This window comes from Aspergillus fijiensis (genome assembly GCF_003184825.1).
Source record: "Aspergillus fijiensis CBS 313.89 unplaced genomic scaffold BO72scaffold_2, whole genome shotgun sequence".
Lineage (NCBI taxonomy): Eukaryota > Fungi > Ascomycota > Eurotiomycetes > Eurotiales > Aspergillaceae > Aspergillus > Aspergillus fijiensis.
In genome coordinates this window covers 191,375-210,905 of record NW_024468978.1, presented here as the reverse complement: position 1 = coordinate 210,905, position 19,531 = coordinate 191,375, and the positions used below count along the sequence as shown (strand labels likewise).

At 56.8% G+C, this 19,531-nt stretch overlaps 9 protein-coding genes across 9 annotated transcripts; 4 read left to right on the top strand and 5 right to left on the bottom strand.

Moving 5' to 3' along the window:
• Positions 1–53: 53 nt before the first annotated feature.
• On the bottom strand, positions 54–853 carry BO72DRAFT_87180 (uncharacterized protein). The gene is made up of 2 exons (XM_040950786.1): positions 434–853; positions 54–309 (listed from the first exon to the last, which is right to left on the bottom strand). The coding sequence occupies exons 1-2, from the start codon at positions 710–712 to the stop codon at positions 145–147; spliced, it is 444 nt and encodes a 147-aa protein (XP_040806330.1). The 5' UTR covers positions 713–853; the 3' UTR covers positions 54–144.
• A 1,597-nt stretch (positions 854–2,450) lies between these two features.
• BO72DRAFT_367145 (C2H2-type zinc finger protein) lies at positions 2,451–4,528 on the top strand (the record flags this gene model as incomplete). Its single annotated transcript, XM_040940826.1, has 7 exons — positions 2,451–3,288; positions 3,361–3,813; positions 3,877–4,017; positions 4,069–4,145; positions 4,201–4,228; positions 4,281–4,343; positions 4,407–4,528. The coding sequence occupies 7 exons, from the start codon at positions 2,451–2,453 to the stop codon at positions 4,526–4,528; spliced, it is 1,722 nt and encodes a 573-aa protein (XP_040806329.1).
• Positions 4,529–4,556: 28 nt separating this feature from the next.
• BO72DRAFT_443750 (uncharacterized protein) lies at positions 4,557–5,554 on the bottom strand. Its single transcript, XM_040943650.1, has 2 exons — positions 5,156–5,554; positions 4,557–5,077 (listed from the first exon to the last, which is right to left on the bottom strand). The coding sequence occupies exons 1-2, from the start codon at positions 5,425–5,427 to the stop codon at positions 4,732–4,734; spliced, it is 618 nt and encodes a 205-aa protein (XP_040806328.1). The 5' UTR covers positions 5,428–5,554; the 3' UTR covers positions 4,557–4,731.
• A 177-nt stretch (positions 5,555–5,731) lies between these two features.
• BO72DRAFT_454581 (SDR family NAD(P)-dependent oxidoreductase) lies at positions 5,732–6,683 on the bottom strand (the record flags this gene model as incomplete). The annotated part of the gene is made up of 2 exons (XM_040946190.1): positions 5,732–6,576; positions 6,632–6,683. The coding sequence occupies 2 exons, from the start codon at positions 6,681–6,683 to the stop codon at positions 5,732–5,734; spliced, it is 897 nt and encodes a 298-aa protein (XP_040806327.1).
• A 311-nt stretch (positions 6,684–6,994) lies between these two features.
• BO72DRAFT_367306 (TIM-barrel enzyme family protein) lies at positions 6,995–7,948 on the bottom strand (the record flags this gene model as incomplete). Its single annotated transcript, XM_040940830.1, has 3 exons — positions 6,995–7,597; positions 7,663–7,808; positions 7,864–7,948. The coding sequence occupies 3 exons, from the start codon at positions 7,946–7,948 to the stop codon at positions 6,995–6,997; spliced, it is 834 nt and encodes a 277-aa protein (XP_040806326.1).
• A 146-nt stretch (positions 7,949–8,094) lies between these two features.
• BO72DRAFT_523662 (Tm-1-like ATP-binding domain-containing protein) lies at positions 8,095–10,864 on the top strand (the record flags this gene model as incomplete). Its single annotated transcript, XM_040949793.1, has 2 exons — positions 8,095–9,555; positions 10,718–10,864. Exons 1-2 carry the CDS (start codon positions 8,227–8,229, stop codon positions 10,862–10,864), a joined length of 1,476 nt encoding a protein of 491 aa, XP_040806325.1. The 5' UTR covers positions 8,095–8,226.
• Positions 10,865–12,324: 1,460 nt separating this feature from the next.
• On the top strand, positions 12,325–13,617 carry BO72DRAFT_491372 (uncharacterized protein; the record flags this gene model as incomplete). Its single annotated transcript, XM_040948188.1, has 2 exons — positions 12,325–13,460; positions 13,527–13,617. 2 exons carry the CDS (start codon positions 12,325–12,327, stop codon positions 13,615–13,617), a joined length of 1,227 nt encoding a protein of 408 aa, XP_040806324.1.
• An 887-nt stretch (positions 13,618–14,504) lies between these two features.
• Positions 14,505–15,654, top strand: BO72DRAFT_443747 (SDR family oxidoreductase). Its single transcript, XM_040943649.1, has one exon. It carries the CDS (start codon positions 14,614–14,616, stop codon positions 15,511–15,513), a length of 900 nt encoding a protein of 299 aa, XP_040806323.1. The 5' UTR covers positions 14,505–14,613; the 3' UTR covers positions 15,514–15,654.
• A 1,516-nt stretch (positions 15,655–17,170) lies between these two features.
• Positions 17,171–18,726, bottom strand: BO72DRAFT_464664 (adenosylhomocysteinase; the record flags this gene model as incomplete). Its single annotated transcript, XM_040946653.1, has 5 exons — positions 17,171–17,619; positions 17,667–18,268; positions 18,326–18,452; positions 18,504–18,636; positions 18,688–18,726. The coding sequence occupies 5 exons, from the start codon at positions 18,724–18,726 to the stop codon at positions 17,171–17,173; spliced, it is 1,350 nt and encodes a 449-aa protein (XP_040806322.1).
• Between the last annotated feature and the right edge of the window lie 805 nt (positions 18,727–19,531).

Sequence of the window (19,531 nt, the reverse complement as noted above, 5' to 3'; positions counted from 1 at the left end):
TACATCACCCCGCACATATCAAGAAACAAATCCACTCCAACACAGAAAGTACTAAGCGTATCCCAACTCCACAAGAAATGTCAACCCACAACCTCACCACCCACCCAGTATGTACAGCACAAACCCTGCCCCGCCGACCAAATCTCATTGCCACCGCCTCGCCTCAGCCGCCCCATCCGCATCCCGAGCCGCCACCTCCGCCCGACTCGCCTCATTCAACGTCTGCGCCTGGGTCTGCGTCTTCTGGGCCGCCAACTTCGACCCCAATTTTCCCTTGTTGGCCGACTGATTCGCCGACTCGGCGCGTCTCTATGCCCCGCCAGTTATACATCAGCCGGTTCCCTTTCAAGTCAAGTATCTCGGGGGATCTCGCTTGAAGCAGGGGGGTTGGTTAAGGGTAGTGGTAGTGGGGAGGGGGAAAGGGAAGACTCACCTGCGCCGCCAACGCAGCGTTGGCCCTTGCGTCCGCGGTGCCCGGTGTCGATGAAGATGTCGCCGTCGCACCGCCGGACCCAGCCCCGACTGTCCTCCCTCCCTCCCCGGATCCCCAGTTTGTGTGAGAGGTGGATTTGGGGAGCGGTGCGCGCGGGCCGGAGGGGGTTGCGGTTGCGGTTGAGGCTGGGGCCGAGTCGGTGTTGGCGGCGCCGAGGACGCGACCTGGTCGGGCGAAGGCGTCGGGCGAGTTGGAGGATTTCGAGCAGATGTTGCCCATATTTTTTGGTGTCGGCGTAGGTAAGAGGTGGAGGTGGAGGTGGAGGTAGGTGGAGGTAAGTGTAGGGGAAGCGGCTACGGGGTCCGAGGTGTCGTGCGGGGGTGAGATGGGTGGTGTGTTATTTGCTTGCGTGTTTGCGGAGGCGGAGGAAATCAGGTACGCTTCGAGCTGTGTTGAACGGTACTGCTATAGGATTTGAAGTGGAACGGGGTAGCTGCGGGGTGTTGCTGAATGGATGTGGCTGGTGTAGATAGAGTAATACGTGGGATGCAGGGTCCGTTCGATGGGGTCGGAATTGGAGATGCCTGGGGTGCGGTGCAGGGCCCGATGCCCGTCGTCCGTAGCCCGTAGGCAGCCGTCGGCACGTGCGGGAGCCGCTAACTCAACGGTCGGAGACTCGGAAGGAGCCTTACTTGGGTTGACTAAGGGGGTGCCCGTGGTAAATTGCTGATGGCGCTGTCGTTGGTGGGATTTCTCTGTTGATAACGGTTGTATAGTAGGATATGTAGTTAGTGGATAGTGATGGGTGGTTAGTGGGCTAGCCAATGTTAGGCCTTGTCTAGGATGTCAATATCTTCAGCTAGATCTCTCCGGAGTATCACTTTTCAGTGTGGCCGGTTGATTGATTTAGATAATAGTAACACGGTATACTGTGGTCATTGTTGTCGAGAGTTGCAAATGCTAAGTTATTGAGGATGTTGTCACAGACCTCAGGCATCCATCTCCAAGGCGGCAGAAATTCGGCGGGCAGAATCCAATCCCAGAGATTTCCCGCCCGGAGTCTGGACCGCCCTGCGAAGTCTCAGTGGATGGATGAATGGACATCCTTCACAGACTCGGACAGATTACCTCTCCTGCTGCTTTCCATCATTCGAACGCAGGTGAATCAAACTATGAAATCATTGAAAATAAATCCGTCACATTTATCCCGAACTTCAAGTCGTCTAACGAAACACCAAACGTGAACTCTGACAATCACTGGGGGCACGATTGGCTAACCGGCCAGACATGACGCCATCTCCCAAGGTCCTCGTTGCTCGACCCCTCGTCCACAAGGTCCTCATTTTTTTCCCCTCCGATTAGATCTTCTTCCCTTGGTTCCTCCCGTATTGCGACCGTATCGGTACCGAAAATACCTGCCCTATTCGCCCTCCTCCCCCTACTCCCCCTACTCCCTACTAGGTACACTTAACTCCTCCCCCGAAAGTTCCCTGAAGAATTGGTACTCAGTACTCCGTACTCAGTACTCAGTACCCTTGATCTCCTGGACTCGATGGACTGCTAAATCCCACATCGGTTCCCTACATGCGTCCTCATGCTGGCCCCCAAGGTCCTCAGGCTCTTTTGCCCGCTCACTCCAGGCGGTCTGTCTTTTCTCTCCACGCCTCTTGGTGACTCTTGCCCATAGTCTCTGTCGCACTACAGGGTTTTAAGCTACCGCTGGACGATCCATTGCAGATTCTGCTGTTCTAATTGGTATGTGACCTGTCGTGTCCGCTCGCGTGGTGGAGGGGCGACGAGAACTGGGCTGACTTGCCACACCTGCAGTTGGTGACCGAACAAACCCAAATAGTCCTCAGAACAGACCATCAGTCTATTTCCCCCAAGTCCCCGCTCCTATCGGTCGTCAGGGCGGAGGATTCCGTAAGACCGTGACTTGATCGACTCCTTCAAGGCATAGATCGCTCTGCTTCCTTGCACGGAGTTACCATCCATGACCTTCCCTTCACACGACACCATGGCCTCGCACACGAAGAAGGACGATTTCTGCCTGGAGTGCCACTGGGAGGCATTCCATCTGGATGCAAAAGACCCGGAGGAGCCTACCGGGGCGGAGGCTCCAGGGCCTCAGTGGAATTGTTCCGAGGAAGAGCACCAAGCGCTCCCCCACTGTGAGGTCGGGGAGGACTGCCCCGTCGACGAGGATTGCTGTGACATGGACAATTGCTCCGTCACCTGCCCGTCGGTCTGCGACGGGTTCGTCGACTGCGACGAGGCCGCCGTGTGCTCTGTATCACATTGCGACGACGCTCACTGCAATGATACCCATTGCGACAGCACGGACCCGGTGTGCTTCGACGAGCACTGCTTCGGCAGTGGCACCCACGCCGACGGCGAGCACAGCCTCGAGGCGTTATTAGCTTTGGGCTCGCCGCTGGACCTCGAGTCAAGCGACCTCCTGTCGCCGACCGCGCTGCCCCCGGTGCCGGGCGAGCAGCCCAAGAGCGTCGGGCTCCCTGGGGTTCCCGGGCTCGTGGGTTCCACAGATGCCTTCTTCGCTCCCTTCGCGCCTGTCCCGGTGTCACACTGTCACGCTCACAGCCACCAGCATTTCCAGTGCCACGATCTCTCCAAGGATGCGCACCACGCCTGGTATCCGATGCCCACCTCGGTCAACCCGGCGGATGTCTTCCACATGATGGGGGTGTGTCCGGACCTGACGGCCTGCCATCACCAGTATCATGTGCAGCAGGTGCCGGACTGCAGTGAGCATCCCAAGCCCGGGGACGATTCGACCTCGAATTCATTCACCTGCTTCCACATCAACCCGAACCCGAACCATTCCCACGGCCACAGTCACATCCCCCACTTCCACACCCACCAGGCGCCCGAGACGCCCGAGATGACCGATCCAAACACCACGCAAGAACCGCCTATTCCCAATCCCACGACGCACCGCAAACCGTGCCGGACGCACGTTCACCGGTGCCGGACGCACAGCCACGCGCACCACCATTACTCCCCCTACTCCCCGTACTCCCGCCAGTCGCGGTCCAGCGTGAGCTCGCAGCTGAGTCCGGGGGACACGCCGCCTCCGCTGGACGGAGGCTCGTCGTCCGTGCTGACCAGCCCGGAGTACATCCCGGAGGAGGCCCACGTGTGTCGATGGACCACGACGGTGGACGGGGTCAAGAAGCCGTGCGGCGCCACCTTCTCGGACTCGTGCGGTCTGCAGGAGCATCTCGTCGGCAGCCACATGGCCACCGTGGAGGGGGCCAAGGGGACGGGGTATTACTGTTGCTGGGAGGGGTGCCATCGGCCGGACGAGCCGTTTTCGCAGAAGTCGAAGCTGCAGGGGCACTTTCTGACGCACAGCAACTGTACGTTTGACCGTGTCTGCATAACTCATTGCTGACTTTGCCGACTTTGCTGACTTGGGGTAGACAAAAACTTCAAGTGTTCGGTCTGCGGCAAGTTCTTTGCGCGGCAGGCGACGTTGGAACGGCACGAGCGCAGCCACCGCGGAGAGAAGCCGTACAAATGCGCCGAGTGCGGCAAGTCGTTTACCGACAGCAGCGAACTGAGTATGTCGTCGGATGCCTCTTAGCCGATGGATGACTAACTTGGGTGCATAGAAACGCATTCGCGGACTCATACGGGCGAGAAGCCGTTCAAGTGCACGTATCCGGGGTGTAACTTCCAGACGGGCGATGTAAGCACACCTTGGTTGATTGATTGATAAGGAGATAGAAACTGACGGAGTGCAGTCGTCCAACATGTCCAGTCACCGCCTGAGTAGGTCCCCGCCTTGTGTTTGGGGGGCGAAGAAATATACTGACGGATCCAGCACACGGGGAACGACGACATAAATGCCATTACCCGGGGTGTACGAAGAGCTTCACTCGACATGGTGGGTGGTCGATGCAGATGCCGCAGAATGCTTGGGCTTGATTGAGAGACTGACGGGCGATAGATCAATTGAAACGACACCTCAAAAGCACCCACAAAGACAGCAGCAGCAGCAGCAGCATGACGATGCCCTCGCCCTCGCCATTGACCGATCAATTCGGCCTGACGCTGGCCGAGGTGGCGTGACCTACTTCTTCGGAAACAATTCCCAAATTTTTACAGAATATTGATACGATACCCCACAGTATATACATTGAAGGTTGAACTTCTGAACGTTCAGGATGTATTCTAGAATGGATATAGGAAAAACGTTGATGAAATCCACCCCCGTACCCCATAACAATCAACCCATAGCATCATAGTATAACTAGTAACCTTTCCTGATATATTTATTCCTCCCCCGCCCTCTCCTCCAACCCCTCAACCGCCGCCTTCAACTCCCGCACCCGCTGCCCAACCCTCCGCCGCACCTCCTGCCGCACCTCATCCTCAATCCCCTGCGGATTCAACCCGGTGTCGATCCGCACCTCCTCCCCGCCCTCCGCGCCCAGCAGCTTCTCCACCCCGGACCGCCCCGCCGCGTCCAGCAGCGACACGTCCCGCGTGTACAGCGTGTACACCGCCAGCAGCTCGTTCAGCGCGTCGCGCGCCGCCTCCCGGTCCGAGGCCGCGTAGATCGTGGCCGCATCCGTGCTTTCGGTGGCGATTTCGAATTCGTCTTTTGCTGTCTCGTAGCTTCGCTTATTAGTCGGGTTTTTGGGGGGGGGATATGGGTTGGGCTGGGGGAAATTGGGGCAGGGGGCGGGGGCGTACAGATCCTGCAGCTCTTCGACGATGATGTCGCTGGTGGATTTGCCGGTTGTGTAGGGTCTTCTGCCTTGGGGGGTTGGGTGGGCGCGAGGGAGGAGGCGGATGGGGAGGGTGGGCTTTTGGGTTCTTGGGGGATGGGTGAGTCGTAGGGGGATTGTTGCTGTTGCTGTTGACAGCGGCCGGAGACGGAGGAAGGATGGGCGGGATTGAGAGAGGTGGTGGAGGGAGGAGGAGCGCGGGGGGAGCTTGGTGAGAGTCAGGCTGCGGGTGGACATGGTTCCTTTTCTGTCTGCTGGAGTGAGGAGAGATTTATTGCTGGTTGCTGGTTTATTGAATCGGTGGATGGAGAATTGGTGGATGGAATTGAGTTCAGTGATTAGATTAAGCAACGTTGAGGATGATTCCAGAGTCCAGACGAAGGAATGATGATGACATGTAACATGTGACATGACATAACCTCCGGGGGGGAGCTCTCACGTGCCTGTCTACTCTCTACTATGTCCACAGAAAACAACAACTCAAAACATCCTTCTATGTAAGTTATGTAAATCAATTGACTCTATCTTTCATGTAAATTCTTCAAGTAGTAAACCGCAACCCCCCATTCGCACACACCACACTCCCCGTACACCACCCCGCATCCTCGGAGCACAACATCCCCACCACGCCGGCCACCTCGGCCGTGAACCCCGGCCGCCGGCCGCCCATTTTCTCCTTGATGAGTTGCTTCTGCTCCTCCGTCAACTGGCCCACCAGCGGATCGTCCTCGACCATCTTGCTCCCCGGCGTGTTATCCTGGAACCCCTGCATCTGCTGCCAGAACGCCTCGCCCGTGGCGAAGTACATGTCCCCGATGACGGGGCCGGGGTTGACGGCGTTGACGGTCGCGACGTCGGCCAGCTCGCGCGCCCACGTGCGCGTCATGGCCTCCAGCGCCGCCTTGGTGCCGCCGTACACGCTCTGGCCGGTGAACCCCAGCGCCGACGAGATGGAGGAGATGTTGACGATGCGGCCGCTGCGTGGGGGGGAGCGGGGCAGGTAGGGGGCGATGGCCTGGGTGAGGAGGAGCGGAGCGAGGACGTTGATCGTGTAGTGCCAGTTGAAGTAGTCGGCGTCGATGGCGCCTTTGGTCGCGTCGTTGAGGAAGCGGTCCTTGCTGACGCCGGCGTTGTTGATGAGAATGTCGATCGTCAGTTGCTGCTGCGTAGAAGAGGAGAATTCGGCCTTGGCGACGCTGAGGATGCGCTCGATGGCCGGCGCCGGGTCGGACAGGTCGGCTTGCACGGGCACGCAGCGGATCGAGTGCTCGCGCGCCAGCTGCGTGCAGAGGGACTCGGTGCGCGCCCGCGACGAGTCCGAGGTGTAGTTGAGGAGCAGGGAGCAGCCTTTGCGCGCGAGGTTGTGCGCGATCGCTTCGCCGATGCCTGTGTCCGGGTTAGTTGGTTGCGTGTGCCGTTATTGATGTAGGTGCCTGCCTACCCCGCGATCCGCCGGTGATGATGGCGAGTTTGCCTGCGAGAATGCCAGACATTTTGGGTGCTGTCGTAATGTGTAACGGGAGGGAGGTGCAGGGGACTCGGGAGAAAGTCAAGACTGTGTCTGTCGACAGCAATTGATATACTTCCCCCCGGATAATTATTGTTGATCAGCTGGAAGCTTGAGATCTCCACTTGCGTCGCGACTCGCTGAGTACTATGTATACACCGGGAAATTCCCCAATCGGGCACACTCCGGCGGCACGTCTCCATCCATCCATCCATCCATCCATCCATACCTCAATTTAGTTACAATAAATCCACTCAACAACAACAACAAGCCTATCCACCAGTGTACACAGTAAACTCAACCCAGTTTAACCCCCTTGAACCTCCTCGCATTCTCCTCGATCGCCCTCTCCACCGGCAACCGCTCCATACTACTCGCCCCAAAGAACCCATGCACGCCTTTCACCCTCGACAAAACATACTGCGCATCCTCCGGGCTGGCCACCGGCCCCCCATGACACAGCACAATGACCTCCTCGTTGATTTTGGTCACTGCATCCCTCACCTCCTGAATGACGGCCACACTCTCATCCAACGATAGACTGGTCTGCGCCCCGATCGTCCCGGAAGTCGTGAGCCCCAGATGCACGACGATCACGTCGGCGCCCGCGCGCGCCATGCGCTCGCCCTCGTCGACGGTAAACACGTACGGCGTCGTCACCAGGTCCAGCTCGTGCGCCAGCCGGATCATCTCGACCTCGCGCTCGTACCCCATCCCCGTCTCCTCGAGGTTGGCCCGGAACTTGCCGTCGATCAGCCCGACCGTCGGGAAGTTCTGGACCCCGACGAAGCCCAGCGAGCGCAGCTGCTGCAGGAAGGGCCGCATGTCGCGGAAGGGGTCGGTGCCGCACACCCCGGCGAGCACGGGGGTGTTTTCCACGATGGGGAGGACTTCGGAGGCCTGGTGCATTGTTATTTTTCTGGTGGGAAAGGGGGTAGGCAAGGCAAGGCGGGCGGGCGACCTACCATGTCAACCACCACCGCGTTGGCATCGGAGTAGGGCATCATGCCCGCCAGAGAGCCCCGGCCGGCCATGCGGAAGCGGCCCGAGTTGTAGACCAGGATGAGGTCGGCGCCGCCTTTTTCGATGAATTTGGCGGAGAGCCCGATTCCTGTTTGACGGGGGATTAGTCGCTGTTTGGATGCGGAGTGTCAATGGGGGGGTACCAGCTCCGGCTCCGACAATGATGGAGCCATCGGCGATGGTCTTGCGCAAACGCGCGAGCACTTCTTGTCGGTTTGTTGGGCGCATTTTGTTGGACTTTCGTTTGAGCGAGGGAAATTGGTTTGCAGACAAACGGGGGTTGAAAGAGATTGGGAGGGGTAGAGGATGAATAAAAGAGGAGTCGAGAGGAGAGGAGGGGCAAACAACATCATCGTGCATATCCTCCTCTTCATGCATCATTCCTCCACCCCACCTCAGCCCTCATCCGAACATCTTATTTAATCAGACACAACAACAACCACCACCATTTGTGCAATGATCATGCGCTCATAACTTCATCAATCAGCACAAGAAATCCAAGCAAAATGACAGACCACCCCACCATCCTCCTAATCGGCACATGCGACACCAAATGGGCGGAACTGCAACACACGCGCCAGCAACTGCTCTCATCCCCCGTCCACCCCAGCCCATCCGTGATCCTCCTCGACATCGGGCGCGAGCCTTCTCATCATGAGGAAATCACCATCCCCCACCCCTCCCTCCCCTCCCCGTGCGACATCGACATCAAGAACGACGACCACGAACCCAAAGACTGGGCCTCGCTGCCGCGCCAATCCTACCTCGAAGCCGCCACCGCGCGCACCCGGCGCACCATCGCCCACCTACGCACCCTCAACCAGCTGCACGGCATCCTCGCCCTCGGCGGCAGCTGCGGCACCACCGTCGCGACAGCGGCAATGCGCGCCGCCTGCCCCCTCGGCTTCCCGAAGGTGATGGTCTCCACCATGGCCAGCGGGGACATCGGGCCCTACGTCGAGGAAACCGACCTGACCATGATGTACAGCGTCGTCGACATCGCCGGCACCAATTCGATCCTCACCAGGATTCTGGACAACGCTGCGGCGGCCGCCGCCGCGATGGCCGCCGTGCAGTTCCGGCGCGAGCAGCAGCAGCAGCAGCAGCACCACCACCACCACCGGCACCCCCAAGACAACCCAGCCGCCGCCCCAGAACTCCAACGGGCCGCCCCGCCCAAACGCATCGGGATCACCATGTTCGGCGTGACCACCCCCTGCGTCACCGCGATCCAATCCCTGCTGGCCGCCTCCCCCACCGCCACGGAAGTATTCATCTTCCACGCCACGGGCGCCGGCGGGAAAGCCATGGAGCGGTTGGTCCGCGAAGGCGGGCTGGACGCCGTGATCGATCTGACCACTTCCGAGGTGGTCGATGAGCTGGTCGGCGGGGTGCTCTCCGCTGGACCGGAGCGGTTGGACGCCGCGGCGGCAGCGGGCATTCCGCAGGTGGTCAGTGTGGGCGCCTGCGATATGGTCAACTATGGCCCGCCGGGGACGGTGCCGGAGCGGTTTCGGGGAAGGCGGATCTGGGAGCATAATCCTACGGTTACGCTGGTGCGGACGTCCCCTGCAGAGAATGAGGAGGTGGGGGCGTTTATGGTGGGGAAGTTGAGGAGGGCCAAGGTGCCGGAGAAGGTGGTGGTCGTGCTGCCGACGCGCGGGTTGAGTATGTTGGATGTGGAGGGGGGCGTGTATTGGGATCCGGAGGCGGATGGGGTGCTGTTTCGCACGGTGGAGGAGGGGTTGAAGGGGTCTGGGGTGGAGGTGGTCAGGCGGGAGGAGGAGATCAATGATCCGGCGTTCGCGAGGGGGTTGGTGGAGGGGTTGGGGAGGGTGATGGGTTGTCGGTTGGTTTGATCTTGTAGTCGGGGAGTGTTTTCGGGGGTTGTCGTTTTGTATGTAAGCAGCAGGCCTGGAGGTGCAAATGACAGCTGTAGTGCTATGGGCATGGGCATGGGCATGTCGATGATCCAGCTGATGGGCAATATATTCATGATCGACTGTCAAGCAAATTAAGTTATTCTTGACTCATTCTGGCTAGAAGAAGTATACCAGTATCTTCTCTCTCCAACCCACTGAATAGATACCGAACCGAACACGATTCCTGTGGAATCCAGTTCCAGTTCTTCGCATATCCCCGAAGCAGACAAATTTACCCACACAAACAACAGGCGTGATATCCAGGGCGCAGAGCATTCCCATTTCTGTTTCCCGCTTTCGTCATTCCTCCCATTTGGTCCGTCGGCCACAAAAAGGACAGCGGGGTGGCTGTTTGACGGCAAAATGGTCGTCGTCGGCTCGAGGGTCGGCGACTGTCAATGCTGGGGTGGTTCATCATGAGAGAAAGAAGTGGTCGCCCAGCTGCTTCTGTCCGTCTAGGACACCTGCAGAGGTTAGACCTGCGAGGTTGGAAGTAGGGCTCAACACATTCAAGAAACTATGATTTTCATCTTTTCCTGTCCAACAGGGCCACATGGGGAGTATATCATGGTTCCATCGGGCATGGCCATGACTTCGCATGCCTGTATGTTGCCTTTATAGCTGACATAACAATGGGTGTTGTGTTACCCACGGGATTTTCCTTTTTGGGTACCGGCAGCGCCCAAGAGTTTATCCTATCAAAGGTTTTGCCAACCTGATATTCGATAAAGTATTTTTTGCCGCATCTGTTTGTCATGCTCTTGACTACTACCTATATTCTCAATTTCAACCTAAGTGATCCTAGTTAGAGCTTCTCCGTCTGTGCAGACCCCACAATCAACCTCTACCTCGCTGCCAACCATGTTTTTGTCGACGGATACAGATCTCACCTAAGATCGTGAGTGCCGCCGCCCCCGCCATCGCCATCGATGCATTGTGAGCTGGAAGATCGATACAGCACACATAGCCTTGAAAACATTTCGAACGGGCCGGAAGCCCCTAGGACGACGTCGGGAGGGCTCTTTTGGCGTCGGACAAACCCCTTCTCCACGTTGCTCATAATACTACTTGGTAGGCTACCGTCTCCACGATTCCTGCTCGACCCAATATCGACCCCTCCGGCATCAAGCACAGCACCGCAGTCATCGGGATCTGGTGCGACATCTCTATCTGTCGAAGCGCCGTGACGGCAGCCAGTATACGCCGCATCCTTATTCCGTGATATAGTCTGCTGTGCAGTGTCGAGATCAAGGCTGCGTATGGTAAACAACCAAAGTCAAAGCTGGTCTAAGTATCGGCTGCGCGATCTCCAGAAGTTGAGATTGATGTGGGCTTGTACCTAGTTAACTTAGGTAGCTCATAGGCAAGACGCTCTGACCCGTTGTTTGTCCCACTGAGCAGTACAGAGTTCCCGTGCCATCTAGAAGCACGCTCACTGTTCGATCTAGCTAGGCTAGTTGTCTGACAGAGAAAGCGCCACCTACGAGATGAATGGAGATGAATCACCGGTGAACCAGCCTTGGGATGATGCCTACACAAGATTAGACTGGCATGTTGGGAGTCGGCCTGTTGAGTGGACGAGTGGACGCGTCGCCGTGACCGAGGGCGCTCTCCACAACCGCCACTTCCCCCCACATTTGCTCACCATCATTATACTTCGTCTTGCCCCGGAGACCGACGTCGGATTGACGTGGCTCCACCCTCAGAGTTCTGTCTTGCCCATCCTCTAGTCCACATGGCCTCCCACTGGCCCTCCGATGCAAACGGGTGCTGACAATTGTCAGGGCTTCCAGGGTACATGCAAGCCACCGACCGGGGGGGGGGGGAAACAATCAATTGGAACGAATTAGGTCCACGACCCGGTGAACCAGGTGAGCAATCAAGGCTTACACGCATACCGGACTGCACTACTGTTCTCCAACCGTTCTAACAAGGCTTTGCAGGAAGCATTGACGTGTGATCTTGGGGAGAAGGTCGAAATTGTGCGGGGATGAGTTGTTCTCTGCCTACAATACACGCTCGATATATCAATACCCTCGGTAACTCCATTTCCTCGCATAGCATCTGGAAAACCATATTCCGGAGCATCGAGCTTAGCCCCCATTTCTTGTCGCAGATAATGTCCGAGTCAAAAGCGTCACTTCGAAGCAGTCAGTCGGGATACTCTCAAGACTCTTCTGACTCGCTCCCGTCCAATCCCCAACTGCTGCGCCGGATCCCCCGACCATCCCCACCATCACTTACAAAGACCACTCTATCCCAGACCCGACTCTCCTTTAGGCGTCGTGTTTCCAGTCTACAAGAACACCACCAGGCGCACTCCTCGGAAAATGGCAGTCGAAGCAACCCGCCTCAGCGTTCGCAACCCAGCGAGCAGGACGGGCATCGTGGCGAGGGGTTGCAGACCAGGATGGAAGGACCTAGTTTCGACGGCATGGTAAGATATCTCCCGTTCATCTGGGATGACATGCAGGCTTCGATGCGCGATGATAGGCAGAAGATTGCTTCCCTGCAACGGGAGCTGGAAGTGGAGCGGGGAAAGAACCTGCAGCTCCAAGCACAGCTGGCCGATTCCAAGAATTCGACCGCGCTGGAACTCCGAGCACTTCGAGAAAAGAATAAAAGCCTTGGGATCAGACCAGAGAACTTCGGGCCAACTTGAAGAACTTGAAGAATGTGGAAATGGCCTTGACGGAGGCAGAGACGGAAAGGAAAAGGCTGCAAGCGGAGGCAGTGCTTCTGCAAGACCAGGTGGCCAAACATAACGACCTGAGGTCCAGACATGACGCCCTGAGTGCCGAACATGATGACTTGCTTTCCAAGAATGACGATCTACAAAAGAGAATCGCCGACGTTGAGGAATGGGAAACCTCGGCGACGAATGCAGCCAGTGCGGAGAGAGAAAAAAGCGCAGAACTTCAGCAACAGAAAGATAGCTTAGACGAAGAATTGCGAAATGCAAGGCAAAGAGTCCAAAGGTTGACCGAAGAGAAGGCGGGCCTTGCGCAAGACAAGGAAATGGCCAGTTTGCTTGCAAGCAACCTCAATCTACTTGGAGCACAGATCGCCCACCTGCAGCAGATCGCCGAGACCCTCAGCAATCGACAGATTTCAATAGTTGAGGACAAGGCCGGACTTCCAGCCCAGGCCAATGAGGCGTCATCGGCGTTTGCGACCTCGAGTCTTCAGTGTATGAACGAAAGCCTCGAGCGATCGGCAGTGCCGGATGAAAAAGCTTGCCACGAAGCGAAGATACTGCCAATCCTGTTGGGAATCCAGGACAGCACGAGCTCAAATCAAGAGCGGCTGCAAGAACTTGCCTCTACTCTGGACCGAAGAATCCAAGATGACTTTGCCAACAACCTTTGCCAGCGTGTCGGCTCGATCTTCGAATGCCGTCTTGGATCACTCGAGTCTAAGATGCATGAGACGAAGGATCACACTCAGGTACTGAACGCATTGAACAACCTCGAAGGCAAGCTCGATAGCCTATATTCCATGTCGATAGTGGAGAGAGTCGAGGCTTTGGAGAAACAAGTGTCAAGTCTTGGGGAAAAGTCGGCTCAGCGAGCCGACATGGAGGCCCCCCGCCCACCATTTGATTCTGAAGCCTGCCTTTGGGTCAGTATCCCTTGGAGCGACATGCCGACCATGGAAAAGATCTTTGCCCAGTGTCAGCAGTGCGCGGCAGGTGACATCGCATCCCCCGTCATCGCGGAGACCGTAGAGATCCCCAGCCCAGAACTCCGACCCAGTGCGCCCCAATGCGAAGTGTCCGGCAGAGCAGCTCAGCTTTTTTGGCTACCACGTGGGAAAGTGTAAGTCTGATGGTCACAAGTGCATATCTTCAGGAAAGACGCTGACTGATTCGAAATCCTTCTTAGCGCTGTCAAGGATGATGGTCATTGGAATGAGTTGGGCCTGGAGTACCCCGGAAAGGTCATTCAGCTGATTCACAAAGCTCTAGCTTTGTGATGCGATAAGGGGCCCAATCAAGGGTGACAGAGTCCTATTGGACTAATTTATAGAGAGATAATGACTGTTGATGAAGATAGTCCGTTCCCCAGCAAGAGTCCTGATCCTGATTAGTCTATCTATGTAACCACTGGCCTGGTACCTGCCTGCCTTCATGATGTGGATCAAACATGGAAATGGAACTGGAAGGGCTGTGAGAGGCTGCTCCAGTTGCCCACTGAGAAGAAATATCAGTGTTCCTGTAATGCTATAGAGAAATCGTATTAAATAGGACATGCTCTGAGGTCGCGTCCCACGTTTAGTCAGCTGGGGCAGGAGCAACGCAGGAGTCTTTTCAATAATGAAACCATGATCAAAGTACAGAGCCGTGTAGAAAAAGTCATTGAACCGCACGAATCCTCCGGGTTGGAATTGATGTGTTGACTTGGAAAAATAAAATATTATACGTTATACTGCTCGGGAATAGCCCAGCAGTACTTGTCCTTTGATAAACAACGACCTTTGAAGGATTTCTAAGCAAGGCCTAATCTCACTGTACACAGTAGTTACTGTGTTTAATTTTACCGAGTATAATTCTGATAGAAGTAACTTCTACTATGTCTAGCTTTTATAGTTTACGACTTTAGGCTATATTTATATTATATATGCAAGAAATCATCACACTCAGTACACACGACGACAGTTGGTGTTTTTTAATGGCTTGCTCTTACACCCCTCCGTCTAAAAATCTATATTCGGAATTTCTGGCCGCGGAGTTAACGGACCAGAGAGACCACGACGGCGTTTAAGAACGCAATCTCCGTCTGAGGAATGGCATCATGGACGAATGACTTACTATTACTAATTGAGGCTTCTTGGTCTTCGATCCATACGAGGGGGATAACTACCTACCTAGTACCCACCCGGCAAACGCAGCTTCCAAGCGCAGCAGCTCTCTCACCTCATCCTCTTACCCCCGGCTCTACCTACAACTGCGGGTTCCTTTGGAGAACGACCATGTCGGCCCAAGATCCCTCCCTGGCAAACTGGCCTGCGGTGGCTAGCTATGTCTCGACGCGCAAGGACACGTACCCGTTCATCGATCCGGCTCACGCCGACCTGGCGGGCAAGTCGGTCCTGATCACGGGGGCCTCCAAGGGCATCGGCAAGGCGGCCGCGATCCGCTTTGCCATGGCGGGCTGCTCGACGATCCTGCTGCTCGCGCGGTCGGACCTGAGCGAGATGGAGACGGCCGTCCACCACGCGGCCATGAAGGCCCACCGGCCCCGGCCATTCGTGCGGTCCCTGAAGGCAGACGTGACCTCGGAAGACTCGGTGCGCGCGGCCGCCTCGACCGCGGCCGAGTGGCTCGGCGGCGGCGGGCTCGATGTCCTGATCAACAACGCGGGCTACCTGGAGGAGTGGAAGCCCCTGGCCGACTCGGAGCCGAGCGAGTGGTGGCGGACCTGGGAGGTCAACATCAAGGGCACCTATCTCGCCGCCCACTTCTTCGTTCCGCTGCTGCTCCGGTCGCCGACGAAGACGGTCATCAACATCAGCAGCGGGGGGGCCCATGTCATGTTTCCGGGGGCGTCGGCCTACCAGACCACCAAGTTCGCCCTCTGCCGCCTCACCGAGTTCATGGACACAGAATACCACCGGCAGGGGCTGATCGCCATCGCGCTCCATCCGGGCGCCGTCAAGACCGAGCTGGCCATGAACATGCCCCCGGAGCGGCAATCCGTCCTGACCGACACCCCGGAGCTGGCCGCGGACACGCTGGTCTGGCTCGCCCGCGAGCGGCGCGACTGGCTGGCCGGCCGATTCGCCTCGGTGAGCTGGGACATGGAGGAGCTGGAGCAGAAGCAGCAGGACGTTCTCCAAAGAGACTTGTTCAAGTTTCGCGTGGTGGTTTGAGTGTCGGACGGCGTGATCCCCAGCCTGCCTCATCTTTATCCCAGTAACCGTAACAACATCAATGAGTGTACCGAGCTAGCTGAGCCGTAGGCTGCGAGACATCTAGATGTTGGCGGAGTCTATCTGACATGAGCAGGCTTGGATTATCTTGTATGCTTTCCTGTCGGTACCCCTGTGCTCTCACCCTTTTCAATCCCAAGTATACTGTACCTCAACAGAAGTAGACAAATATACGCTATGCGCCAAGTACTGTACAATCATGAACCCCGGGAATCAAGAGAAAAGCGATTAGGTACCGAGATGTCCAGTCCAATCGCACCAACCCCAAGAAAAGAAACAAGATACAAAAATGTCCACTTCAAGAAGACCCCTTCGACTGCCCCTCCCCTGCCCCCATAAGATGCCTCTCGGACCCTCCTCCCCGTCCTCCTCCGTACCTACCTAGGGCCCGACCACCAAACCCCAACACCCGCACCTCAAGCCGATTTTTATACCGCCCAATGCCATCCCGCACCTCATCCCACAGCACGCCGCTGTTCACCGACAGAAACCCAAGTTCGCACTGCCCTCCAAACTGCCCTCCCCCCCCCCCAAAAAAAAGAAGGGTGGGCACACCTAAAAACCACCTCCCGCGTCTTGGACCCCAGCGTGGCCCAGCATTTCCGGCCCGCCAGGCGCCGAAGGAACTCCTGCAGGAGACCCGGGTGGTGGTGGCAGCGGCGCACGCGGCGCCAGTCCTTGTCGGCCGTCGGATACGGCTCTTGCGGGTGGTGGTGATGGTTGGGTTGAGGAGGTGGTAGGTTTGCAGGGGGGGGCTTGTTCTTTTGTCTCCCCGGAAGGGAAATAATGAGGGGGGATGAGTGAAGAGAAGGGAGGTAGAGGTAGAGGTTCTGATGGTCATTGGATGGGGGTGAAGTATGGATGGTAGGGAGTGGGGATACAGTAGGGTTTTTATGGTGTTGGGTTCGTTGCTGTGGTTGTTTAGTGTCTGAGTGGTAGGTCGAGATGCAAGCCTGTACATACTTAGGTAAGTTCATTGCGGGCTCGGATCAGGAACTTGGCTGGATGACGGGTTATGAATCGCATTATGTAATCTAGCACATTGCTACCTCCCAACTCAGACATAAGTGTGAATGAGACAAAATATTAACAAGATTCTCAAGCAACCCCTGAGTCTCTCTTATACCAGATTTACTCAGTAATCCTGTTTCCGTCCCTTCCACCGAACACAAGCAGCCCCCAAAAGGGCCCCACTCATCGATAGGATCTCACTGACGGTCTTGTAGAGAATGATGCATGGGACTTTATAGGACTTGTGGTTGAAAGTTGGGCTCACTGCTCTCTGTCTCAAGAGTCAAGAGTACTAGAAGTGGGCACGTACGGTGATGCTAGGCGCACAACCCGATCACAGTCACTGCATGCATGCAAACAAACTCATATTATTTATCTTTATGGTATAAAACAACCCAATCAAACCCCCATGCCACTTTTATTCTTGCCGTTGAAGACAATGCTTTTGAGCCCCATTGTTAAAAAAAGACCCCTTTTATTTGTTTCGTAACATCGTGACCATGTTGAAAAACTCTAGCCGTTCAGGGTATACCGAAATCAATGCCGAACAGGTGTGTATGCGGTGGACACAAATCAAGGAAAACGCTTAGTAGCGGTAGTGGTCGGCCTTGAAGGGACCGGTGACCTCCAGACCAAGGTACTCGGCCTGGACGGGGGTGAGCTTGGAGAGCTTGCCGTTGACGTGCTCCAAGTGGAGGAGAGCGACCTGCTCGTCCAGAACCTTGGGCAGGACGTAGACGCCGACGGGCTTGCGGCCGGTGGTGCCGAACTCGACGTACTTCTGGCCGAAGGCAACGTCCTCGGCCTTGAAGAGAGCGATCTGGGCAAGGACCTGGTTGGAGAAAGAGCAGGACATGACGAAGGAAGAGTGGCCGGTGGCACAGCCCAGGTTGACGAGACGGCCCTCGGCGAGGAGGATGATGTGGTTGCCGCTGGGCATCTCGTAGCGGTCGACCTGGGGCTTGATGTTCTGGACGGACTTGGCATTGGCCTTCAACCAGGCGACGTCGATCTCAATGTCGAAGTGACCGATGTCTGAGCAGTTAGCACCGTCTCAAGAGAGAATGAGGCAGAGAACTTACTGCAAACAATGGCGTCGTTGCGCATAACCTCGAAGTGCTTGCCAACAAGGATGTCACGGCAGCCGGTGGTCGTGACGAAGATCTGACCCTGGGGAGCAGCCTCCTCCATGGTGGTGACCTGGTAGCCCTGGACGGCAGCCTGGAGGGCGTTGATGGGGTCGATCTCAGTGACGATGACGCGGGCACCCATGCTGCGGAGAGCATCGGCACAGCCCTTACCGACATCACCGAAACCGGCGACGACGGCGACCTTACCGGCGATCATGACATCGGTGGCACGCTTGATACCGTCGACGAGGGACTCGCGGCAGCCGTACAGGTTGTCGAACTTGGACTTGGTGACGGAGTCGTTGACGTTGATGGCGGGGACGAGGAGCTTGCCCTCCTTGAGCATGCGGTACAGGTGGTGGACACCGGTGGTGGTCTCCTCGGACAGACCGTAGCAGTCCTTGAGCTGCTCGGGGTACTTCTCGTGGACGAGGGAGGTCAAGTCACCACCGTCGTCGAGGATGAGGTTGAGCTTCTTGCCATCCTTGAAGGAGACGAGCTGCTGCTCCAAGCACCAGTTGTACTCCTCCTCGGTCTCACCCTTCCAGGCGAAGCTAGCGGGTTGTTAGCGTGGGGACCGCCGGGACGGAGAAAACTCAGTGTCAGCTTACACAGGGACACCGGCGGCGGCAATGGCGGCGGCGGCGTGGTCCTGAGTGGAGAAGATGTTGCAGCTGGACCAGGTGACCTCAGCACCGAGGGCAACGAGGGTCTCGATGAGGACGGCAGTCTGGATGGCTGGGCAGGGTTAGCAGCTGGTTGGGAAAAAGTCACCGAAGCGGAACATACTCATGTGCAAGCAACCAGCGATGCGGGCACCGGCGAGGGGCTGGTCCTCAGCGTATCTGCGGCGGATGGCCATGAGACCGGGCATCTCAATCTCGGCGAGCTCGATCTCGCGGCGACCGAAGGCGGCCAACGACTAGAAGATTATCAGGAGGTGATTGTCAATGATTGATGGGGCAACACATACGATGTCGGCGACCTTGAACTTCTGAGCGGGGGCAGCCATTGTGATGTGTAAGGAAGACTAGGATGGGGGATTAGCAACAATCACGGAGTTGGATGATGGACGATGAAGAGAATGTCCAGGACAACCTACTGAAAGGATGGGGATAGAAAAAGGGGAAGAGAGATAAGAAAGAGGAATGGGGGGAGGGAGGGAGGGAGTAAGAGAAGAGGGGAATCAGGGAGAGAAATAAGTTTGGTGGTGCTGGGCGGGGCTGAGCCCAACTTGGGTCCGGAGTAACTGTATTGCCGGTCTCGCCGAATCTACCTACACTACGGAGTACCTACAGACTACAGTACAGTACACTCCTCCTACACTACACTACCATTGAGCCTAACTACGTAGTAACTTACTCGTAACTATTTACTGGACTACTGGACTACCCTCTCCCCCTCCACAACAAACCCCCACCCAACTACTCGCCCCTCATCTCATGTCTGCGTTGTCCGAAACCTCCGAACTTGGACGGACATGCAGCTGGATCAGCCTGCGATCTGCTCCGACCCCCGCCAGCGATTGCCAGCGATTGCCAGCGATTGGCCTGATGTCCGCCGAAAAAGAGGGGGAGCTAGTCCAATTTGCACAGTAGCGCCCTCATCCACTGACAATGCCCTCTTCAGGTCGAATTCCCAAATCCTCCGGGTGAACATATCAGGATCGGATCTTGGGCCCCGTGGGATTGGCGGTTCGGGGGGTTGAACCTTAGCTCCAAAATTGCCACCGCCAATTCGCCGAACGCAAGGGTTAAGTTAACGTGCACTTGGCACTTCGGATCTCCGGCGGTGGGGATGGAACTGCACACAACCCC

What these genes read in the sequence shown, in the direction of transcription:
- BO72DRAFT_443750 (XM_040943650.1), bottom strand. Translation starts at nt 5,427, where the DNA reads ATGTCCACCCGCAGCCTGACTCTCACCAAGCTCCCCCCGCGCTCCTCC. An exon ending in GTCGAAGAGCTGCAGGATCT is followed by an intron (nt 5,078 to 5,155) that starts GTACGCCCCCGC and finishes TAATAAGCGAAG; the next exon opens with CTACGAGACAGCAAAAGACG.
- BO72DRAFT_87180 (XM_040950786.1), bottom strand. Translation starts at nt 712, where the DNA reads ATGGGCAACATCTGCTCGAAATCCTCCAACTCGCCCGACGCCTTCGCC. An exon ending in ACGCTGCGTTGGCGGCGCAG is followed by an intron (nt 310 to 433) that starts GTGAGTCTTCCC and finishes GGCGGGGCATAG; the next exon opens with AGACGCGCCGAGTCGGCGAA.
- BO72DRAFT_443747 (XM_040943649.1), top strand. Translation starts at nt 14,614, where the DNA reads ATGTCGGCCCAAGATCCCTCCCTGGCAAACTGGCCTGCGGTGGCTAGC.